We start from the raw sequence: 18143 nt of genomic DNA, 5'->3' as shown, positions 1-18143 counted from the left end.
TATATATATATATATATATATATATATATATATATATATATATATATATATATATATATATAAATAACCTTGCTTTGCCTGACGGAAAGCAAACTACCCATCCTTACAAATGTAAATCTCGTCCCTCGTTTTGAATCTTTACCACAGATTGAGGAGAGCTCGTGGAAATGCTGTACTTGAAGTTATCTTGCGGCTTTTCAGTGTCATCCCCGGGCTGTGATTGTGCGGCGGAAAAAAGGGGAGGAGAGGGGGTGGGTAATGCCAGTAAAGCGGCGTGACAGAAGAGGGTTAATACCATCGAGCTGTGCTAAGATAGCCCAGCCTCATGTGGCTTTAAGGGATTGCAGGCAGTATTAGCAGCTGAATAATTATTTTGGGATGTTTCTCCTTGTGCACACTTTTGGTGTGGCACACATTGCTTCCTTTCCCCCTTAACGCTCTTACTTCTGTGGAGCTTTGGCAGCCTGCAGTCTTGTACAAAATCTTATATTTTTGAGTCCTGTGTGGGCAGAGTTCCTGAGAGCACTCTGTTCAAACTTGAATGTTCTTCAATATATCTCAATAAAGTCCAGACAAGGAAAGACTAGGTGGTATTGCACATTTAGCACTGTGACAAGAAAAATTAGAAATAATATCAATAGAAATGTCAAAGGTGGAAATTGATAAGGCGCTGACACACCTATGAAATGAAACATTGATGCTTCTACTAGTTTGTATACAGGGTTGCAAATGTCCCCTTAAATGCTTTCAAAGAGATATCATATATGAATATACATATATTATGAATATAAATATAAGGCATCTATTTTTTTTGGCATTTATCGTGTGGACAGAAGTGGTATTGGTAGGAAATACATATAGGTTGGATTTAACGTGCATCCTTGCTGTGCTGAACAATGATTCTGTGTTTGCAACTTTTTTCAATAAAGCTTCTCTTGCATTTTTTGTTTTCTTTTTGTATGCTGCACTGAAAATACATCATTTTCACAAGTGATTTGGAAAAACAAAAGTGTCGTCAAACACTTTATTAAGTGAAACAATATAGTATACAGTAGAATAGCTGTTGCATTATTTGTTACGACCTGTATGTAATGTTATTATGGAAGATGTAATGTCCTTCTGTAAATGTTGTTTAATGTTTTACCTGAAATAAAATTTATTAATGCTTCAGATGTGACTTTGAATCTGCTTTCTATCGAGTGCCTGTGACTGCATTACAACGTCACGTGTTCTTTCCTTTTCCCCTGTTCCTAGTTCAATTTCTGATACATCATTTTCACAAAGACAAGCGAAGGCCAAGGGCCCTGCCTTGATTACCAGCTCCCCTAAAGACAGACAGGGTGTGTTCTTAGACTAGCTAGTACTTTTGTTACATATTCCTTTCCTACAGGGGTCTAACAGAATGCTACATAGAACAATTTAACAGGACAATACCAGTGTTTTTGCATGCGAAAACAGCACGCAGCTGTAGCAAAAGCAGAACAGCGAGGGCTGAACAGCACTGGGGTTTTTAGAAAGCAGACATAACAGTCAGAAAGTTTGAAAGATTCAACATGACTTATTTTGTGATTATGGATTACTGTTGTGTGTAAGGAATATTTCACGTAAATGCATTATACGGTGTTTTTTTTGTCTCATATTATGTCCATAAACTCAACAGATCATCTCATGTCACATATCATCAGAACCTAGAGACAACGGTACCAACACATTCTGGTAACGCACAAGTTTGGTTGCAGTTCTTATCCCTCCCTCCTCTGTACAGCCCAGCTCTAGCATTCCTACGTCAGTGTCTCCTGCTAACACGCAGACAGACAGACGACAGTGTCAGTTAGATAGCCTTGCTCTCATCTTGTCTACATTAGGGTTCATATGTATTTTTTCCACCTTCGGCTGGTGTTTCAATGCTTAGTAATAAACAGGGCTGATTACCGGGAGCTATGTCTCATCTATTTGAGATTTCACAAACATACTCTCAAACTGCACTCTGTCTGCGCAATGGGCAGGAATGCAATGTATCAAGCATGCTTGATTCCAGCGGAGTAGATTAAAATTCACTTCATTGTTAACCCCGTGAGGAGTTGGACAATTTCAGTTTCAAGGGAAATGATTAAAACATAAGTAGACACAGATGGACGCAGACCAACAATCTTGAATACATCAAGAAAAGAAAGCCAAAATACAGCTTTCCTTCAACCTTAGATATACAATCCCTGATTTTGATATACACACACGTTTTGAAACATCAGTCAGATGAGAAGAAATCAAGTTATCTTTATGTAAACAAGTAAAGAAATCTTCAAAAGAATGCCCTGATGTGGCTATCTGAGGGCAGCAGGAACGAGCTGTATACACAATGCTGTGTGGAACCATTAGAGATGATATAGTAAATGTGTTAGCAAACCATTTACTTATTTACAACCAGCAGACACAGAGAAGCATTGTCATTCATTTATTATTTTTATGCATGTCCATGTCTGGGCATTTGTTGAATGCAAGTCCAATATTCACTCTCCCTTCAGCTTTGCTTTGGTCTCCAGCCACTCCTGGGAGCCGTAGCTGCTGCCATACAATGTTATGGAAACAGTGCTGATGACGGCAATGAGACTGAACCAAACAATGGAAGTGTGGGCCATAACACCACAACAGTGAGCTGATGGGAAAGATAGTTGAGTGATAATTCTCTTTGGGTTCGTCATAGCGTCCCATTTCCCACACAGGTAGTTATTTGATCCATTTGTAATGTTCATATTTGATTAAAGCAGCTTTAAATTAAAGGCAAAGTAAGATAACTACTAATGACTAAGGTTAAGTTTAATGCACACCTGATGCAGGCAGCGTTCTTTGCGGCCAGAACTTCACCTGTCATAGCCCTCGTGACCGTGGTTGCCAACATTTTTGTAGTCACGTTAATCTTCAAATCACAATTTAAATATCTTGTTATCTCAGACCTTTTCTTACAGCTTATCTTGGAATCTAAGCAACTGGTCGTTTTTCTCGAGATAACGGGATAAAGACAACAGCTTTTTATTGTTTCAAGATTATTATTCAATTATTAGGAGAAAGCCACTTTTGTTATCCCTAGATCATGAAATAATTAACTTGTGATCTCAAAATAACAGAAACAATACATTTTCTTGCAACCATAGGCGAGCTGGTCTTAGGCATGTAAGAAAAAAAAAAAAAAAAGGTTTGGCAGCAAAGGAACTGATGACAGATAATTACAGACACTGCTGCCTGCCACAGATACAAATTAAACATTCAATTCAGCATTGTGCTCTATGTGTGGAGTGGATTATGGGTGGAAGCATTTATTCCAGCGAAAATTTAAAGAACACACTTGGGCTTGTTATAGCCTACCATGTTTTTGTTTAAATGGCAGCTTAACACACAGAGAATGTCAAGTGGAACATATTGGTATTGGTTAATACCAGAACAGTAATTAAGGTTGGATTAAACAATGATTCCACAACAACAGAGCAAAAGAATACCACACAGACAGATGGAGGATACATAGGTATATTTTCTAGTGCTAGTGATTTATTGTTAGTTTTATATTAAAGCATAGTAGTGGCTCTTAATGTTTTAGCGCTCATTTACTACAAATGTACCACAAATAACTAAAGGTTTCACACCCAACTATTGCAAACCATGCCTACAGCGTTTTGGAAGTATTTTGTCCAGGACTCCACTAGTTTCTGTTTATTCCTGTATGCTGTATGATACAAAAAACAATTAGCAAACTCTTGAAACACGTGTGTGTGTGTGTGTGTGTGTGTGTGTGTGTGTGTGTGTGTGTGTGTGTGTGTGTGTGTGTGTGTGTGTGTGTGTGAGTGAGTGAGTGAGTGAGTGAGTGAGTGAGAGAGAGAGACGTGATGTAAAGCCAGTCAATGTGAGACAGATGTAAACAGGAAGTATATAAGTGCAGCTGTGGGCTAGTTAAGCGGACTGGAGATAGTCCATACGCCATATATTGTACAGAGAGTGAGATACTGATCAAGCTGATAAGTAGCAATATTTTCATTGTATATTTTCATGTTTCTCCCAGCGACCATGTACATAAGCGGTTTACGATGGATGGATGGATTTTCATGTTTCTTATGTCTTGACAGCTATTTATATGTAGTGTAACCTAATGTATTTTAGAGGAGGAAGATGCTGAAATCACCTATTGCTCTTTTTAATATTTGTCTTTACTGACCTAAAGTATTTACTCGTTTTAATTGTAAGTCATTTTAATTGTATTTCTGTTTCAACACTTTTCTTTTATAAGACAACTTCAAAATCATATATGATTTATAATTTTCATCTTATTATTTTCACAAACTTTATACTACAGCTGCACTTTAAAGCTGTTTAAAAACTCTACACAGTCATTGATAACTATGAATTGTATGTTTCTCTTTTTGCCTTTCTTTAACCAGGTAAATGTATCAGATTAAAAGTCCTTGTCAAGAAGGTGGCATGTAAACAATTGTTAAGACATGAGATACAGATGTATGTTACATAAATGCAAACAGGCTACGTCACACGCTACTGAAAAGGATTCATAACATCTAATAAAGATGCGCATAGCCATGAAGGATTTGAGCTTTCCAAACTATTCAGTATAACGCTCTATTTGGCACTATTATTTTGAAGGTTTATACCGGAAGCGCCGTTGGATCGCGGTGCGCTTGACAATGAGGGGAACGAGAGTGAGGGAGCGCAGAACAGGTTTGAACGGCAGAGTGACGCTTCGTCGGGCAGACTGGAGACAGGAGCAGGTCTTTCCTGGAGGAGTACGTTTAAGTTTTGGAATTTCAGCAGGAGAAGCCGAGTTTGTTATTAAAATTTGGGGATCGTTCCCCACACTCTCGTGCCACCTCGGAGCTGTGAGAACTCGGAGCAGAGGAAATTCCGAAGAAGCTGCTCTTACCTCGCAAAGAAAACGCCAACAAAGAGCCTTCAAGGAAGTACCAGTTACTGTGCTGCCCGGAGAGGTAACGTTTACGCAAGTTAGTTCAGCAACAAAAAGAAAGTACGCGGCGGATCACCATGGTTAACAGACTCCTTCGTGCGGTTTTGACTATATTGTTTTTCATTCTGTTCCTGAACGTGGGGATTTTTCGAGTAAACGGGCAATACGGCGGCGGTGAGCGAGGAATGTCTATACCGGAGCACGGATTTTGCCAGCCGATCTCCATTCCGCTGTGTACGGACATCGCGTACAACGAGACTATCATGCCAAACCTGCTCGGTCACACCAACCAGGAGGACGCGGGGCTGGAGGTCCACCAGTTCTACCCGCTGGTGAAAGTCCAGTGCTCTCCGGATTTAAAGTTCTTCCTCTGCTCCATGTATGCGCCCGTCTGCACGGTGCTGGAGCAGGCGCTGCCCCCGTGCCGCTCTCTGTGCGAGCGCGCGCGGCAGGGCTGCGAGGCGCTCATGAACAAGTTCGGCTTCCAGTGGCCAGACACCCTCGCGTGCGAGTCCTTCCCGGTCCACGGCGCCGGGGAGCTGTGCGTCGGGCAAAACATGTCGGACCGCACCGAGCCGGACAGCCCCGGCCCGTACCCCACCGAGCGCACACTTTCCGACCCCATGAACGGCCAGTTCAGGTGCCCGGCCTCGCTCAGGGTGCCTCCCTACCTGAACTACCGCTTCCTCGGGCAGGAGAACTGCGGCGCTCCGTGCGAGCCTAAGCGATCTCACGGGATGATGTACTTCAGCGAGGAGGAGCTCAAATTCGCGAGGATATGGATCGGCATCTGGTCAGTACTGTGTTGTGCTTCCACTTTATTCACCGTGCTGACATACCTGGTGGACATGAAGCGCTTCAGCTACCCAGAGCGGCCCATTGTTTTCCTCTCTGGCTGCTACACCATGGTGTCCATCGCGTACATCGCCGGGTTTTTACTGGAGGACAAGGTGGTGTGCAATGACAGGTTTGATAATGAAATAAGGACTGTGGTGCAGGGCACTAAAAAGGAAGGGTGCACCATCCTCTTCATGATGCTGTACTTCTTCAGCATGGCCAGCTCAATCTGGTGGGTCATCCTGGCTCTCACCTGGTTCCTGGCTGCAGGGATGAAATGGGGCCACGAGGCCATCGAGGCCAACTCCCAGTACTTCCACCTGGCAGCGTGGGCCGTGCCCGCCATCAAGACCATTACCATCCTAGCTGTGGGGCAGGTGGATGGAGACGTGTTGAGCGGGGTTTGCTTTGTGGGCATCAACAGCGTGGACGCCCTGCGGGGCTTCGTCCTGGCTCCGCTGTTTGTTTACCTATTCATCGGAACCTCGTTCCTCCTGGCGGGCTTCGTGTCCCTGTTTCGCATTCGGACCATCATGAAGCACGACGGCACCAAGACGGAGAAGCTGGAGAAGCTGATGGTGCGGATAGGGATCTTCAGCGTGCTGTACACCGTGCCGGCCACCATCGTCATCGCCTGCTACTTCTACGAGCAGGCCTTCAGAGAGCAGTGGGAGAGGACGTGGATCAGCCAGACGTGTAAGACGTACGCCGTGCCGTGTCCCATCCAGAACCACCCCAGCATGAGTCCCGACTTCACCGTCTTCATGATAAAGTATCTCATGACGCTCATTGTGGGCATCACCTCCGGCTTTTGGATCTGGTCTGGGAAGACCCTCAACTCCTGGAGGAGGTTTTACACGAGACTGGCCAACAGTAAACAGGGTGAGACCACAGTGTAATGTGGTTTAACCTCATCCCTCACACAGACTGCACAGTGACAAACTGAATGATTATCCTCTTTATTATTTCCTTTTGATTTTTCTCGGACTTACAGGAGACACTTGGTATGTTTTTTTTCTAATGTACATATACATTTGTGAGATTTTTGTAAGTATATATTTGTATTTAAAAATTTAAAAATGATTTCTTTTTTTTAAAAAAAACAAACTTTTTTCATGCTTCGGACATAATGGAATTGTACTTATTCATCACAAAGAGCCAGCTGACCATTAAGGATCCTGAAGTCTCATGACCTGACTTACTGTGGACACCACTGGGAGTATTTCACATGGAGTGTTTGTGTCTTTGATCAGTGAACTGCCTCTGAGCCATGGGGCTATTCTAGGCAGAGTCCCGTGAAACCCAAGTGCTTCCTCATGGCTCCCTCTTATCCTGATTAACCAGCTGTAGTTTGTGTCTGTTATACAGTTGAGCAGCAGTTGCCTGGGTCTGAAGGGAAACTTCAGCAGTCTGGGACAAGAAAAGGTGCACAGGTTGTGAATGTGAAACAACGTGACAGATGGTTGTGGCCTGTAGCTCAGGCCCAGTCAGTTATAACATTCCTTTCCAAATAAAGCACACATAACAATTCAGGTTAAAAGGACCATACCAGAGTTTTTGCATGTTTTAGTTCTGAAAGTGATGGATTTTACAGTCTTACGTCCTCTCAGGCAATACTGAAGTTTTTGAATTGTGTTTTCCCTACCTTCCAGGAAGCAGTTCTCCTCTTGTTGAACTATAATTTGTGAATCGACTAACAGACCGTTTAAAAATGTTTGAGTTAGGTCATTCTGCACAGTGACCATCGTGGCTGTGCTTCGTTTTGTTAAAAGTTCTGATATTGTGCATAATGCAGGTGTAAGTGCAGATTGTCACCGTGCAAAAATAACACACAACAATTTAACAACTTTCAGCAAATTTAAAGCAGATAATATGTTCACTGATTTATGACATATCATTTTCCCCTGCAATGAAGTGAACTGAAACCAGGGGCTGCCTGGTAGGAAGGAAAACACTTCGATGTAAGTCATATGTAACAGGGGTCTTAGACATGCAAAAATGCTGACGTGCTCCTTTGAACAGCACTAAAATGACTTGAATTTGTATTTAGTGGCTGCCAGCAATGGCAATTTGATTTGTTAAAATACAAAGCTGGAAAGCATAAAAATCAATCAGAAGACCTCTGTGTGTGTGTGTTCAAACACATTCAATTCATTTTTTTAATAATTCTGTGTACAGTGCTATGTAAAATTATTGGAAACCCTTTGAGCTTTTGCAGTTTATTTTGCTACCCATTAATCTGATTTTTTTCCCCCTATCCCATCAAAGTAATAAGAAAATCTGAATTAATTTTCATGCAGTTAATTCAGCTAAATAAAAAACTGTCTGTAAATGGAGGTGCGCCCTTCATCAGAGCGGAGCAAAGATGATTAGTCGAATAATCGATTAGATGTTTGAAAGAAAATTAATCAGAAACTGTACTGATAAACAATTAATCATTTCGGTTATTTCTTAAACATGAATGCCAAACATCTGCAGGCTCCAAACTCCCAACCGTGAGGATTTTCTACTTTTTGGTCGTTAAATATTGTACATGGGATATCTTTGGGTTTTTCCATTGTTGGTCAGATTCAGGAAACCAGCCAGCATCACAGATGAATTGTGTTAGTGAGAAATATTTATCAAACCTTCACACATCTTATGCAGCTGCCGGTTTTGCACATGTTTCAGAACTCTCATTATTTTGACTTTGCCATCAAAAGCAAAGAACTAATATCAGTAGAATTTGAATGCATTTTAGGGTGTAGCATGGGTTCAGTTTCAGAAAACCCGGGCGTATTGTGGAATGTGAGGCTTATCTGCAGCTTTGAGGTGAAGGTAGTTTAGGTTTTAAAAGTAAAGTAAATGATCATACTCCCCTCACTTTTATTGAGAGTATATAAGAGGTCATTTGAGTTGAGGTTATGTTCACAGATACTGAACAATAAATGCACCCGCATTGGTTGTTTTATTTTATTCTCATTATTTATACCTAAAAACACCCCGATGGTTTGCAAAACATATTTTACAAATTTTGGTTTGTAACTTCATTTGAAACAGGATTTTCCACATTGTTCAAAGCTTAAAGGGCACCCAAACTTTAACATGGCACTGTAAAAATGGTTATATCTAGAGGTGATAGTGGGAGAGGTTGTTTAGCATGCACATATCATAAATGTTTGTAACAAAACATATTTTTGATTCATTTTTACCGACACATTTTCTTAACCTGGAAGTTGAATGTGTCAGTTATTGTTGAGAAGAGACTTGGGTTGATCTGCAGAGTAATTTGATCCTGGTGAACAGAGCTGCGTGTCTGCACTGTGGGACTGAAGAGCAGCCGGCAGCTTGCACGTCTTCCACTGCAGGAGAAAGGAGGCCTTGTGTTGAAATGCAGAGCGGCTGCTGTCAGTGCAGCTCGGCTCACGCACACATCACGGCTTGTGTTCTTGTCAAATGCTCCTCCACACGGTGCTTCCGGTTCATAATAATCCTTTTATTGTGTTGACGGCTCTACAATAGTCACAGCTTTGAAGTAATTTCCTTTGCATTCGCTATGAAGAGAACCTTTATATTTATAGAAAGAATCTTATATATACACACACACACTCTACATTGATTGCTTTATGAGAATAAAAACAATCTCACCATTGCAACTGTCAAGCCTTTGTAGAATGTCTTCTTTTTTTCCCCCCCGCTAAAACTGGTAAATGAACAGACATATGGATTGTTTGCCATTACAGAATAGGTTTAATAGATTGATAAAATGCTCACGTGCAGAGTGTGCTTTGAAAAAGATATTGTCCTTTGTGGAATCAGTCTTCCTGTCCATACTGGACAAGATGTCAATGTAAGTGATGGGGCACAGAACCAGCAGTCCACATTCTGTGTAAAAATGCATTCAGGTAATATGAACTTTAAGCAGTCTGAGTTAGCAAAACAAGTGGATATTTTCAATATTATGCTCTTTTTGGTGCTAAATTCCTTCGTTGTGTTCCTCTGGACAGTGTTTCCTTGCTGAGCTGCGTAAGGAGAGAGACTATAGCACCAATAGATTTCTACTAGATAGAAAGTTGATTTGACCAATTCTAACTTCGAATATTAACTTTACCTGAACGTTATTCTTTGTGCAGAACCACCACTGGGGTTTGTCCTCATCTCTTACATTGAAATTGTGTGAGGAAGGGACTGCTTCAAGGCTAGTATTGACAGGAGGGAAAATGGCAGCAACCCATAAGTCTTTCAATCTACATATGGACATGTGAGTATTGTATTAAGACACAATTGGACAACTAAACCACTTTATTTATACTTAAAAAAATCAAACGAGAATGAGAACATTAATAGTGAGAAGAAGTCCTGACATCATCTGTTCCTCGCTTCTGTAACTCAATGCAGTCTGTCATTCAACAATTCCAAACAAGTCTTTCTTTAAAAAAAAAAAAGAAAAAAGTATGTTCCTGGGGTTTACTTTCCATATTTTCATTTTAAAAACCTACTTCCCTTACAAGATATGTTCCAAGGCTTTAGTTCAAGTTATTAGTTTTGTTACAAATGTCAAAGGGATTTTGAATAATGTTTTTTTACTTCTGGAACAGAACACAGAAGTTATGGTATCACTAAAAACTGTATAAATCAACTGTACCTCTGTTTGTTCAGTTGAACAATAGGCCTAGGCTAGTTTAGCACAACAACTACAGGTAGGGAAAAACTTTTATAGCTTTGAGTTCTAAGGTGTACTTTTTGGTTTTTATAGAGCTGGACTAGCAGCAGTGTTGGAAGAAGAATTTGAGCCTTTAACACAGAAGTCAAAGTAATAGTCCACTTGAAATAAAAGTCCTGCATTCAAATATTAACTTAAGTAAATAGTAGGTACAGTAGGTCAAAGAAGGCTATTAGCAGCTAAATTAAGTCAAAGTATCAAAAGTTAAAGTACTCATTATGCAGAATGTACAATTTTAGAGCCGTATTGTGTAATGTATAACATTTGGATTCTTATTGCTTTAACATGTAAGCAGCATATTGTTTATGGAGAAATTTTAGCTATTAGCCACTAGCTAACTAACTAGTTTCTGTTAAATAAATGTAGTGGGGTAAACAAAGTACATAATTTTTCATGTAGTGAAGAAGAAGTTTAAAGTATAAACATAAAATGGAAATACTCAAGTACAAGTACCTGAAACCTGTATCTGAGAATTTGAGCACTAAATATAGTTACTTTCACCAATTGCTTCAAACAAATTAATTTTAAGTATTAACAGCAAGCTAGCAGTAGCTGTCACTGAATTTTAGTGGAAAAGTACAATATTTTCTTCTGAAATGCAGTGCAGTAAAAGTATTAAGTAGCACAAAATGGAAATACTCAACTACCTCCAAAGTGTACTTAAGTGAAGTACTTGAGTAAACGTGCATAATTACTTTCCACTGTTATCCAACAGTTTCTCCATACCTCCAGAATTTGTGCTGAGCTATGCTAACCACATCCCAGAGTTACAGTATCTTTGTATTGAATGTACGGGAATGAAATTGATATAAATGTTCTTACCTGGCTCAGGATAACAAAGCAAACACGCCAATTTCATTTATATTAGCAGAAAGGAAAAGAAAAAAATGTATTGAAGCAAATGGAAAGGAAACCTAGCTTTTCTTTTTTTTAAATCTTTTTTGTGCCTCACAATCAAACAGTTTTCTAACTCATCTCCTGCATCACTGGAATGCGGCGAAATCCCCACGAGATCTTCTCGTCACACTAATGAAGTATAGCTCTAAAAAAGCTTTTGACCCTCTGTGGCAGCCATGTTCACGGGTCAGCTGCTACAGTCATTGTTCTCACACCATGCTGCTTCCCCACCGCACGGCCCTTTGAGATCTGACACGGTTTGCCGTATGCATATGACAACTGTGAAGACTTGTCTTCTTTGTTAGAAACTGGAACATATTTTTGACACTGTAATAATGAATAGTCAGTGTGTTTCCCATGGTGAGTCAGTCACTGCCTTAGCATATATCACAGGTTTACCATGAGTCTTAGTGTAGGGCATCTGGACAGGGCTTCTTGTGAATTTTATCTCCCACATGGAGACAGCAATAGAGGGAGAGAGAGAGTGTGGGACAGAAGAAAGAAAACATGGAAAACACTGGAAGGAGTCGGATATTGTAATGTAGACTACTCTGCAGTCTTGTGTTCATTATAATAATCTCTAACTGAAGCCGAGGCAGGGTCTGGGGCTCACAATCCTGCTCTGCTCAGAAGCTTTTAATACTCACATCTGGTTTTGCTTTATGGTGTGGATATGAACATACAGTATATTGTTTTACATTCTGTATGTCATGCTTTTGGGGCAGCCAAAAATAAAAAAAAAAAATCAACCAGCAACAGTGCTCTGGCTCCATAAAGACAAACATTTCTCCACCTTCATACTGATTAGTATTTAAAACTGGTGAAATGAGCTCACCCCAATGTGAAAACAATGTCAAAAGGGGTCGCTCATAGTGATGACCCTTCAGAGAATTATCACCCTAATCTGCAGCTCCTCTTGGCTTTCCGGAGCTTTATCGTGACCTTCAGCTCATTGTTTAGCTATATACCCACAGTTTTACGGTTTCCGTTCAATCTTACTGTTCTCATAGTGTCGTTTTGGCCTCAGCAGGCATTTAGCAGATACAGAGCCAGATGTTCCCCACTTGGTAGAGACCAAACACAGAGCTAAAAGACAGTGAATATTGATCAGGTGACCGGAAACCCCACTCCAAATGAATGATTATTTTGCTCTGTAACTGCTGCATGTGTACATAAGCAACAGTTTGCTAACAACTTCACCACATCAACTAAGCAGGTGATATTAGGTGCGTTCGAGATGACTGCAGCTGACTTTCGCCAACTTGACAGTCTAACGTGAGCTGCAGGGGCAGGACATGAAAACACAGCATCAAGTCGGACACATACCTGCGTGAGCTTAGAACAACGACTGACCTCTGAAAAATGCCATGAGATCAGAGATAAGGTGGTTCCAACTTTGTGCATCCCCGCAAGGTTTTAATGTCATGTCACATGATGACGTTTTGCAGCGCTGCCGAAAGTCGGACACAAAACGTACATAATGTCAATGTTGCGTAACTTGTTTCCGCTGCCACCAAGTGACCAAAAAAAGTAAAGTAGTGTAGTATAGTCATCTGAACTATATCACAGATAGTATTAAATGCATAGTGATGTAAGGTACATTTAAAGGGGCACTTAAAAGTAAACATCATGTTAAGTTTACCTGTAATGGGGATTTCTACTACTGCTGTGAAATCAGTAAGTTAGAGACAACAGATTTATAACAGAAAGGTGCTATGCAATCAAATTGTTATATGAGAAGTGTAGAATCCAGCATTTTTCATGCTTGACCATACTAGGGATTAAAAGTTCCTATATCTCGGCCAAACTTCTCAGTTTTGTAAATCTGTTTCTTGTCAGTCCTCCAACATTATTACATAACATTGTTATGTACCAAGATAATAACTTTGTACTTGGTACAATCAGTAGAATGTAGTCAGAGAGTGCTCAAGCACATTAAAAGAAAATCATATATTTTCTCCCAGAGTTGGGAATTAGGAGATAATTAGGAATCATTTTGGTGAAAAAAAAATAATAATAAAAAAAAAATAAAGAGTACAAGACAGCAACAAATGTTTCTGCCCTCCATAACTGGGCCAATCTGTGCTATGTGTAGCAAGAAGATAGGCAGTTCCCAAACTAACAGTCAATAATGGATGGCCTGCCTAAAACCAATTTCCCCACAGGGGACAAATATAGATTGACTGTTTGATTGATTGACCAGTTGGATCAGTCAGGTTGTGGGTTAAACTTGAAGGTACAGGATACATTAGGGGCAGCTGTGGCTTAGGGATAGAGCGGGGTGCTATACAAGTACAGCCCATTTGCTATTTACAGGCCTTGTTGGGGTCTCAGTTATAGTCCAGTGCGGAACTCTAATAGTAGTGTGCAATGGAGTTGATCCCTGAGGTCACAGACAGCCACAGGTCGTCTTCGCTTGTCTTCTGTGTTTCTGCCTTTGTGCCTCTTGCTTGTCAGCAGCAGCTGTTATTGCTGTGGGATGTCTTCAGCCTGCTCCGATGAGCTCCACCTTAGGGGGCACTTTATGAAGAACTAATTGGCTGCGTCACTGTCTAGCTTAAATAGCCACATAAGATGCAATAATACCAGTTTTACAAGTTGCAAGTTTTCCTCCCCAAGGCCAATTTTGAAAGCATTGCTACTCCCAGCACGATGTGTATACGGTTTGTTCTCTTACCTGAATCGCCCTGGACATTAGACACGCATAAAGGAAGTTCCTGCTGTGTGTTCAGATTGCAATGTCTGTCTGTGCCTTCCACAGCATTGAATGACGAAGGTTTTGAAAATTATCTACACAAGAAACTTGATCATTGTATTCAAAACACAAACAACCGCGCTGTAACTCAGGATAATGCTGTATGGCTTCACCTTAAAAATGTCCCATGACAAAGTTAAGAAAAAGTGCATGCTGTTACAAACACTTATACATTACAGCTGACTGATTTCCAAAGCATAAACATGAAAATCAATCACACATAAGAAAATGCTTTTATTGTTATGATGAGTTATGATTTTAGCATGTAATGATAACTATTCAGATCCTTTATCTTATTGAAAATAACATAAGCGCACTGAAAAAAATGTTCCATTAAAAGTAAAATTCCTGTATTTACTTCAAAAGAACAAGGCAGAAAAGCCCTTACAGAGTGTTATAATATAGATTTAGTATTGTTGATGCATGAATGTGATGTGTAAGCAGCACTGCAATGTTGTAAAAGGGTAAGGTGGACTACTTTGTATACAGTTGGGTAATTTAATATGCAAAATGGCTACATGTAAACTTAATCTGCAAAGCTGTCAAACACATAGTGGAATAAAAAGTACAATATTTCCTCTGAAATACACAGCTGTAGCTACAACCGCGAACCGAGGTCATGTCCTTATAATCTTTCTGGGTATTTTGGGGTTTGATGACATGAAGAATTCAAGAATGTTGTACAATTACACACATATTACACATGCTGAGGTTTTTCAGGCTGATCTTGGACTAAATCTTTAAATGTAAAATGGCTTTTTGTACAAAATTCATACCTGCCAGTGTAGAGAAGGCTTTGAAACAACATTTAGACCATAGTGTAGGGGGATAAAATAAAAATAAAAATTAACAGTTAAATAAATTTTTTACAGTACAGTATTTGAGTATTATATTCTTAATTATTTTCCACCACAAACTCAAGCATGTTTCAAGTGAATGTTTATTACCTGTATGGAAATAAGAAATGACTGTGGTAAAGGTGGTAATACATTTGAAAATGTTTGTTACCCTTTGCAAAATGGTCAACAATAATGTAAAATACACATCATTTGAAATATGCTATAAAATGTACCAAAACTGGTATGACACTTGGAGTTTTCATTACTGCAGCCAGTGTATTCTCTTACAGTATGTTTTTTTTCCCCCACTACATTTACACACAACCTTTTTTGTATATGAAACAGAATTTTTGAATACAATGTCGGTACTCTTGGCACTGAGTGGAATATGCTATAAATAAGAACCGCAGGCCTCAGGAAAAATGGACCTCCACTGTTCTTTTGTTTCCCAAAGATTTCTATTTTACTCCTCATTGTTGAATTTCAAACTGCCTCAAGGTCAGCAGTGCGTTTCTGCTGCTCTTCTCTTACAGCAGCAGCATCTCGCCAAATGAGCTGGCACCATGCTGCTTGACACTGTGAACTCCACCTGCCTGTCTCCACCTGTGGATGACTGATGTGTTGTTTTATATACACTTCTTAGGCTGTCTCTCACTCATACACCCACGAATGTCACTGCATATGCTGCGCAAGTCAGATCACTGTCTTTTACTTGTTCCCTTTTTTTATCTCTTTTCCTTCCTTCCTTCAGCTGTTGGCTCCATGCACTGACAGACAAAGGTTACATACATATGTTCACATATCATTTGCATTACAATTTAGATAAGCTCTGCAGAGAGAGAGGCCCTGCAATTCTCCCTAAGGAGCTGCTGTGAGTTCTTCAGCACAAATCAATATGAAGGTTTGTGATCGTGTGTGACGGTGCTATCAAAGATCGCACTGTTAAGCTTTTCTCTTGAGAGATACAGAGGGAGCAGCTCCTAACACAGTGTTAATCAGAGGGGCACTGTGTCTTAGGACGGACTGGGAGGGGGGGGGGGGTTGTATGATTATTTTTCACAGCTCCACCCATATCTCCACTCACCACATCTACCCAATCTCCTACTTTCAGTTACTCTCTTCTTCAGTTTACATGAGACCACTGACTCAAAGCCAGTGTTCATGAAAATTTCAATTACTGCTGCTGTCATGTCTAAAGCCACTGCACAGCTTCAGTATCAAGGCACTTCTCACAGTCACCAGTTGCAATTTATTTAAAGCAGATATTTGTTGTTTTTGCGGGGGAAACAACCCCGCTCAGATAAAATGGGACACTAATTTGGATGCCTATGTGTTTTAAGATGGTACACGAGGGGAGAGGTGCTCAATCCTGCAGGACATGGTTAGCCTGGCTTACTTGGCTCTGTCCAAAGTTCCACCAACCTCTAATGCTCACTAATTAACACATTAAACTATTTTAGACACAATCTGTATACAAACAGCAATGTTAAAAACACTATTAGAAGTTTTTTGGGGGGGGGGGGGGGGGGGGGGGGGGGGAGTTCTGCACTCAAACGGTTTCCATGTCAAATAGTTCAGAGTTAATTTTGTCCTGTGCAGCAAGAAATAGTTCCATGTAACACCTCCTGTAACCATAAAATGTAATTTTTACATCATCATTTTACAGCATGTTAATTAGTGAGCTGTAGACATGTTGGACTTTTAATTTTTGGACTGAGGCAGGCTACATGTGTCCTTCTGCTTCCAGTCTTTATGCTAAGCTAGGCTAACCATGTCCAGCTTTGTACTTAATGCTCAGACATGATATTAATACTTAAGTGAGCTCAATATCAACATCTGAGCTGTTCTGAAAGTGTAAAGCAGCAGATTAAAAAAAAACATTGTGGGATTCATTTTCTGAAACATAGGCCTACTGTTGTGAGCCAGGACAGAACGGACCCAAACGCAAAGCTCAGGGTTTAACAGGTTTTATTAAAAGGGACAAGGGGCTGAGGGAGAGGAGGTGAAGGAGAGGTGGACGCCGGGGAATGCGGGCACGGAGGACCAAAGGAGCAGGTGGGGCAGAGGAGGCTGAGGCGAGGGAGCCGAGGGGAACAGAGGACCGAGGAGGAGAGGAGGCCCGGGAGAACTGACCGGAGGAGTGGGAGAAGGAGTGTGGTGGCAGGCAGACTGGCGAGGAGCGAGGAGGACGCCTGAGGGGAGAAGGCAGGTAGGCGAGCCCAGCTGACCTGACAGAGGTGAAGAGCAGACAGACGGGGTAAGACAGGCAAAACACAGAGCAGGGAAATAGAGATTCTGCAGAATTCTCAGAGGCTTGAGTGAAGCAGTAGCGACAGGATTGGAGCAACAACGATGAAGTCAAGATCATGTGTGGAGAACTGGGGTGGATATACTGGCTGAGATGGGGTGATTGCTGGCAGGTGTGGAAGGCAGAGGAGGCTGCTGATGAGGTGCAGGTGTAGATCGTCAGCTGGGTTCAGGAGCGGAGAGAGAGAGAAAGAGAACACAATCGAGGGGAGCAGAGGAGACACAGAAAGGCAGGCAAAACACAGGGGGAAACAGAATGCATGGGGGGAAAAAGGAGAAACAAACAGGACACTCACCGTCAGCCTAGCTGCCACCACAACACCAAATAAATAGATTTTCCACTTTCCAGGCGGTCAATGTTTTTAGTGAATTTCAGTACTGAAAACATACTTAGGAAGTTGTTGATCTGTGAAGAGTCACTTCAGCTTGGTTGTGGATGTGTGTGTTGTGATATGGATGAAAAGTATGTTACATATGTAAGTGGTTTAGAAAATTACAGTTTGAAATCCAAACATCTGGATTTTATTTCTTTTTATGCATTTGTTTGTTTGTTTTTAGATTTTAAAGGAGACCTTTTTATACTGCATTGCCAGTCCTATATTGTAGTTCTGTGACTCCTGTATGGCAGCTTTGCATGATTCAAAGTTAACAAAAGATAATTTTCCATCTCATACTGGCCCTTTATGTAAGCCTTCATTTCAGCCTCCATCTGAATCGAGCTGTAGATGCTCCTGTCTGTTTTAGCCCCCCCCCAGAGCCCACTGTCTTCTGATTGGCCAAGACCTGAAGACCAGGCTGTTGTTGCGCTGAGCGGTACAGATAGACTGAGCCTAGCTGTGCAGAGCA

General features: G+C 40.9%; 1 protein-coding gene across 1 annotated transcript; it reads left to right on the top strand.

The window, feature by feature from the left end:
* The first annotated feature begins 4723 nt into the window (after positions 1-4723).
* fzd1 (frizzled class receptor 1) lies at positions 4724-9439 on the top strand. The gene has a single exon (XM_046044062.1). It carries the CDS (start codon positions 5038-5040, stop codon positions 6694-6696), a length of 1659 nt encoding a protein of 552 aa, XP_045900018.1. The 5' UTR covers positions 4724-5037; the 3' UTR covers positions 6697-9439.
* The last annotated feature ends 8704 nt before the right edge of the window (positions 9440-18143 follow it).

Source organism: Micropterus dolomieu, linkage group LG03, assembly GCF_021292245.1.
Source record: "Micropterus dolomieu isolate WLL.071019.BEF.003 ecotype Adirondacks linkage group LG03, ASM2129224v1, whole genome shotgun sequence".
NCBI classification, from domain to species: domain Eukaryota; kingdom Metazoa; phylum Chordata; class Actinopteri; order Centrarchiformes; family Centrarchidae; genus Micropterus; species Micropterus dolomieu.
This window is presented reverse-complemented; position numbering and strand designations above follow the sequence as displayed.

Coding starts and splice junctions, on each gene's coding strand:
- fzd1 (XM_046044062.1), top strand. CDS start 5,038: ATGGTTAACAGACTCCTTCGTGCGGTTTTGACTATATTGTTTTTCATT.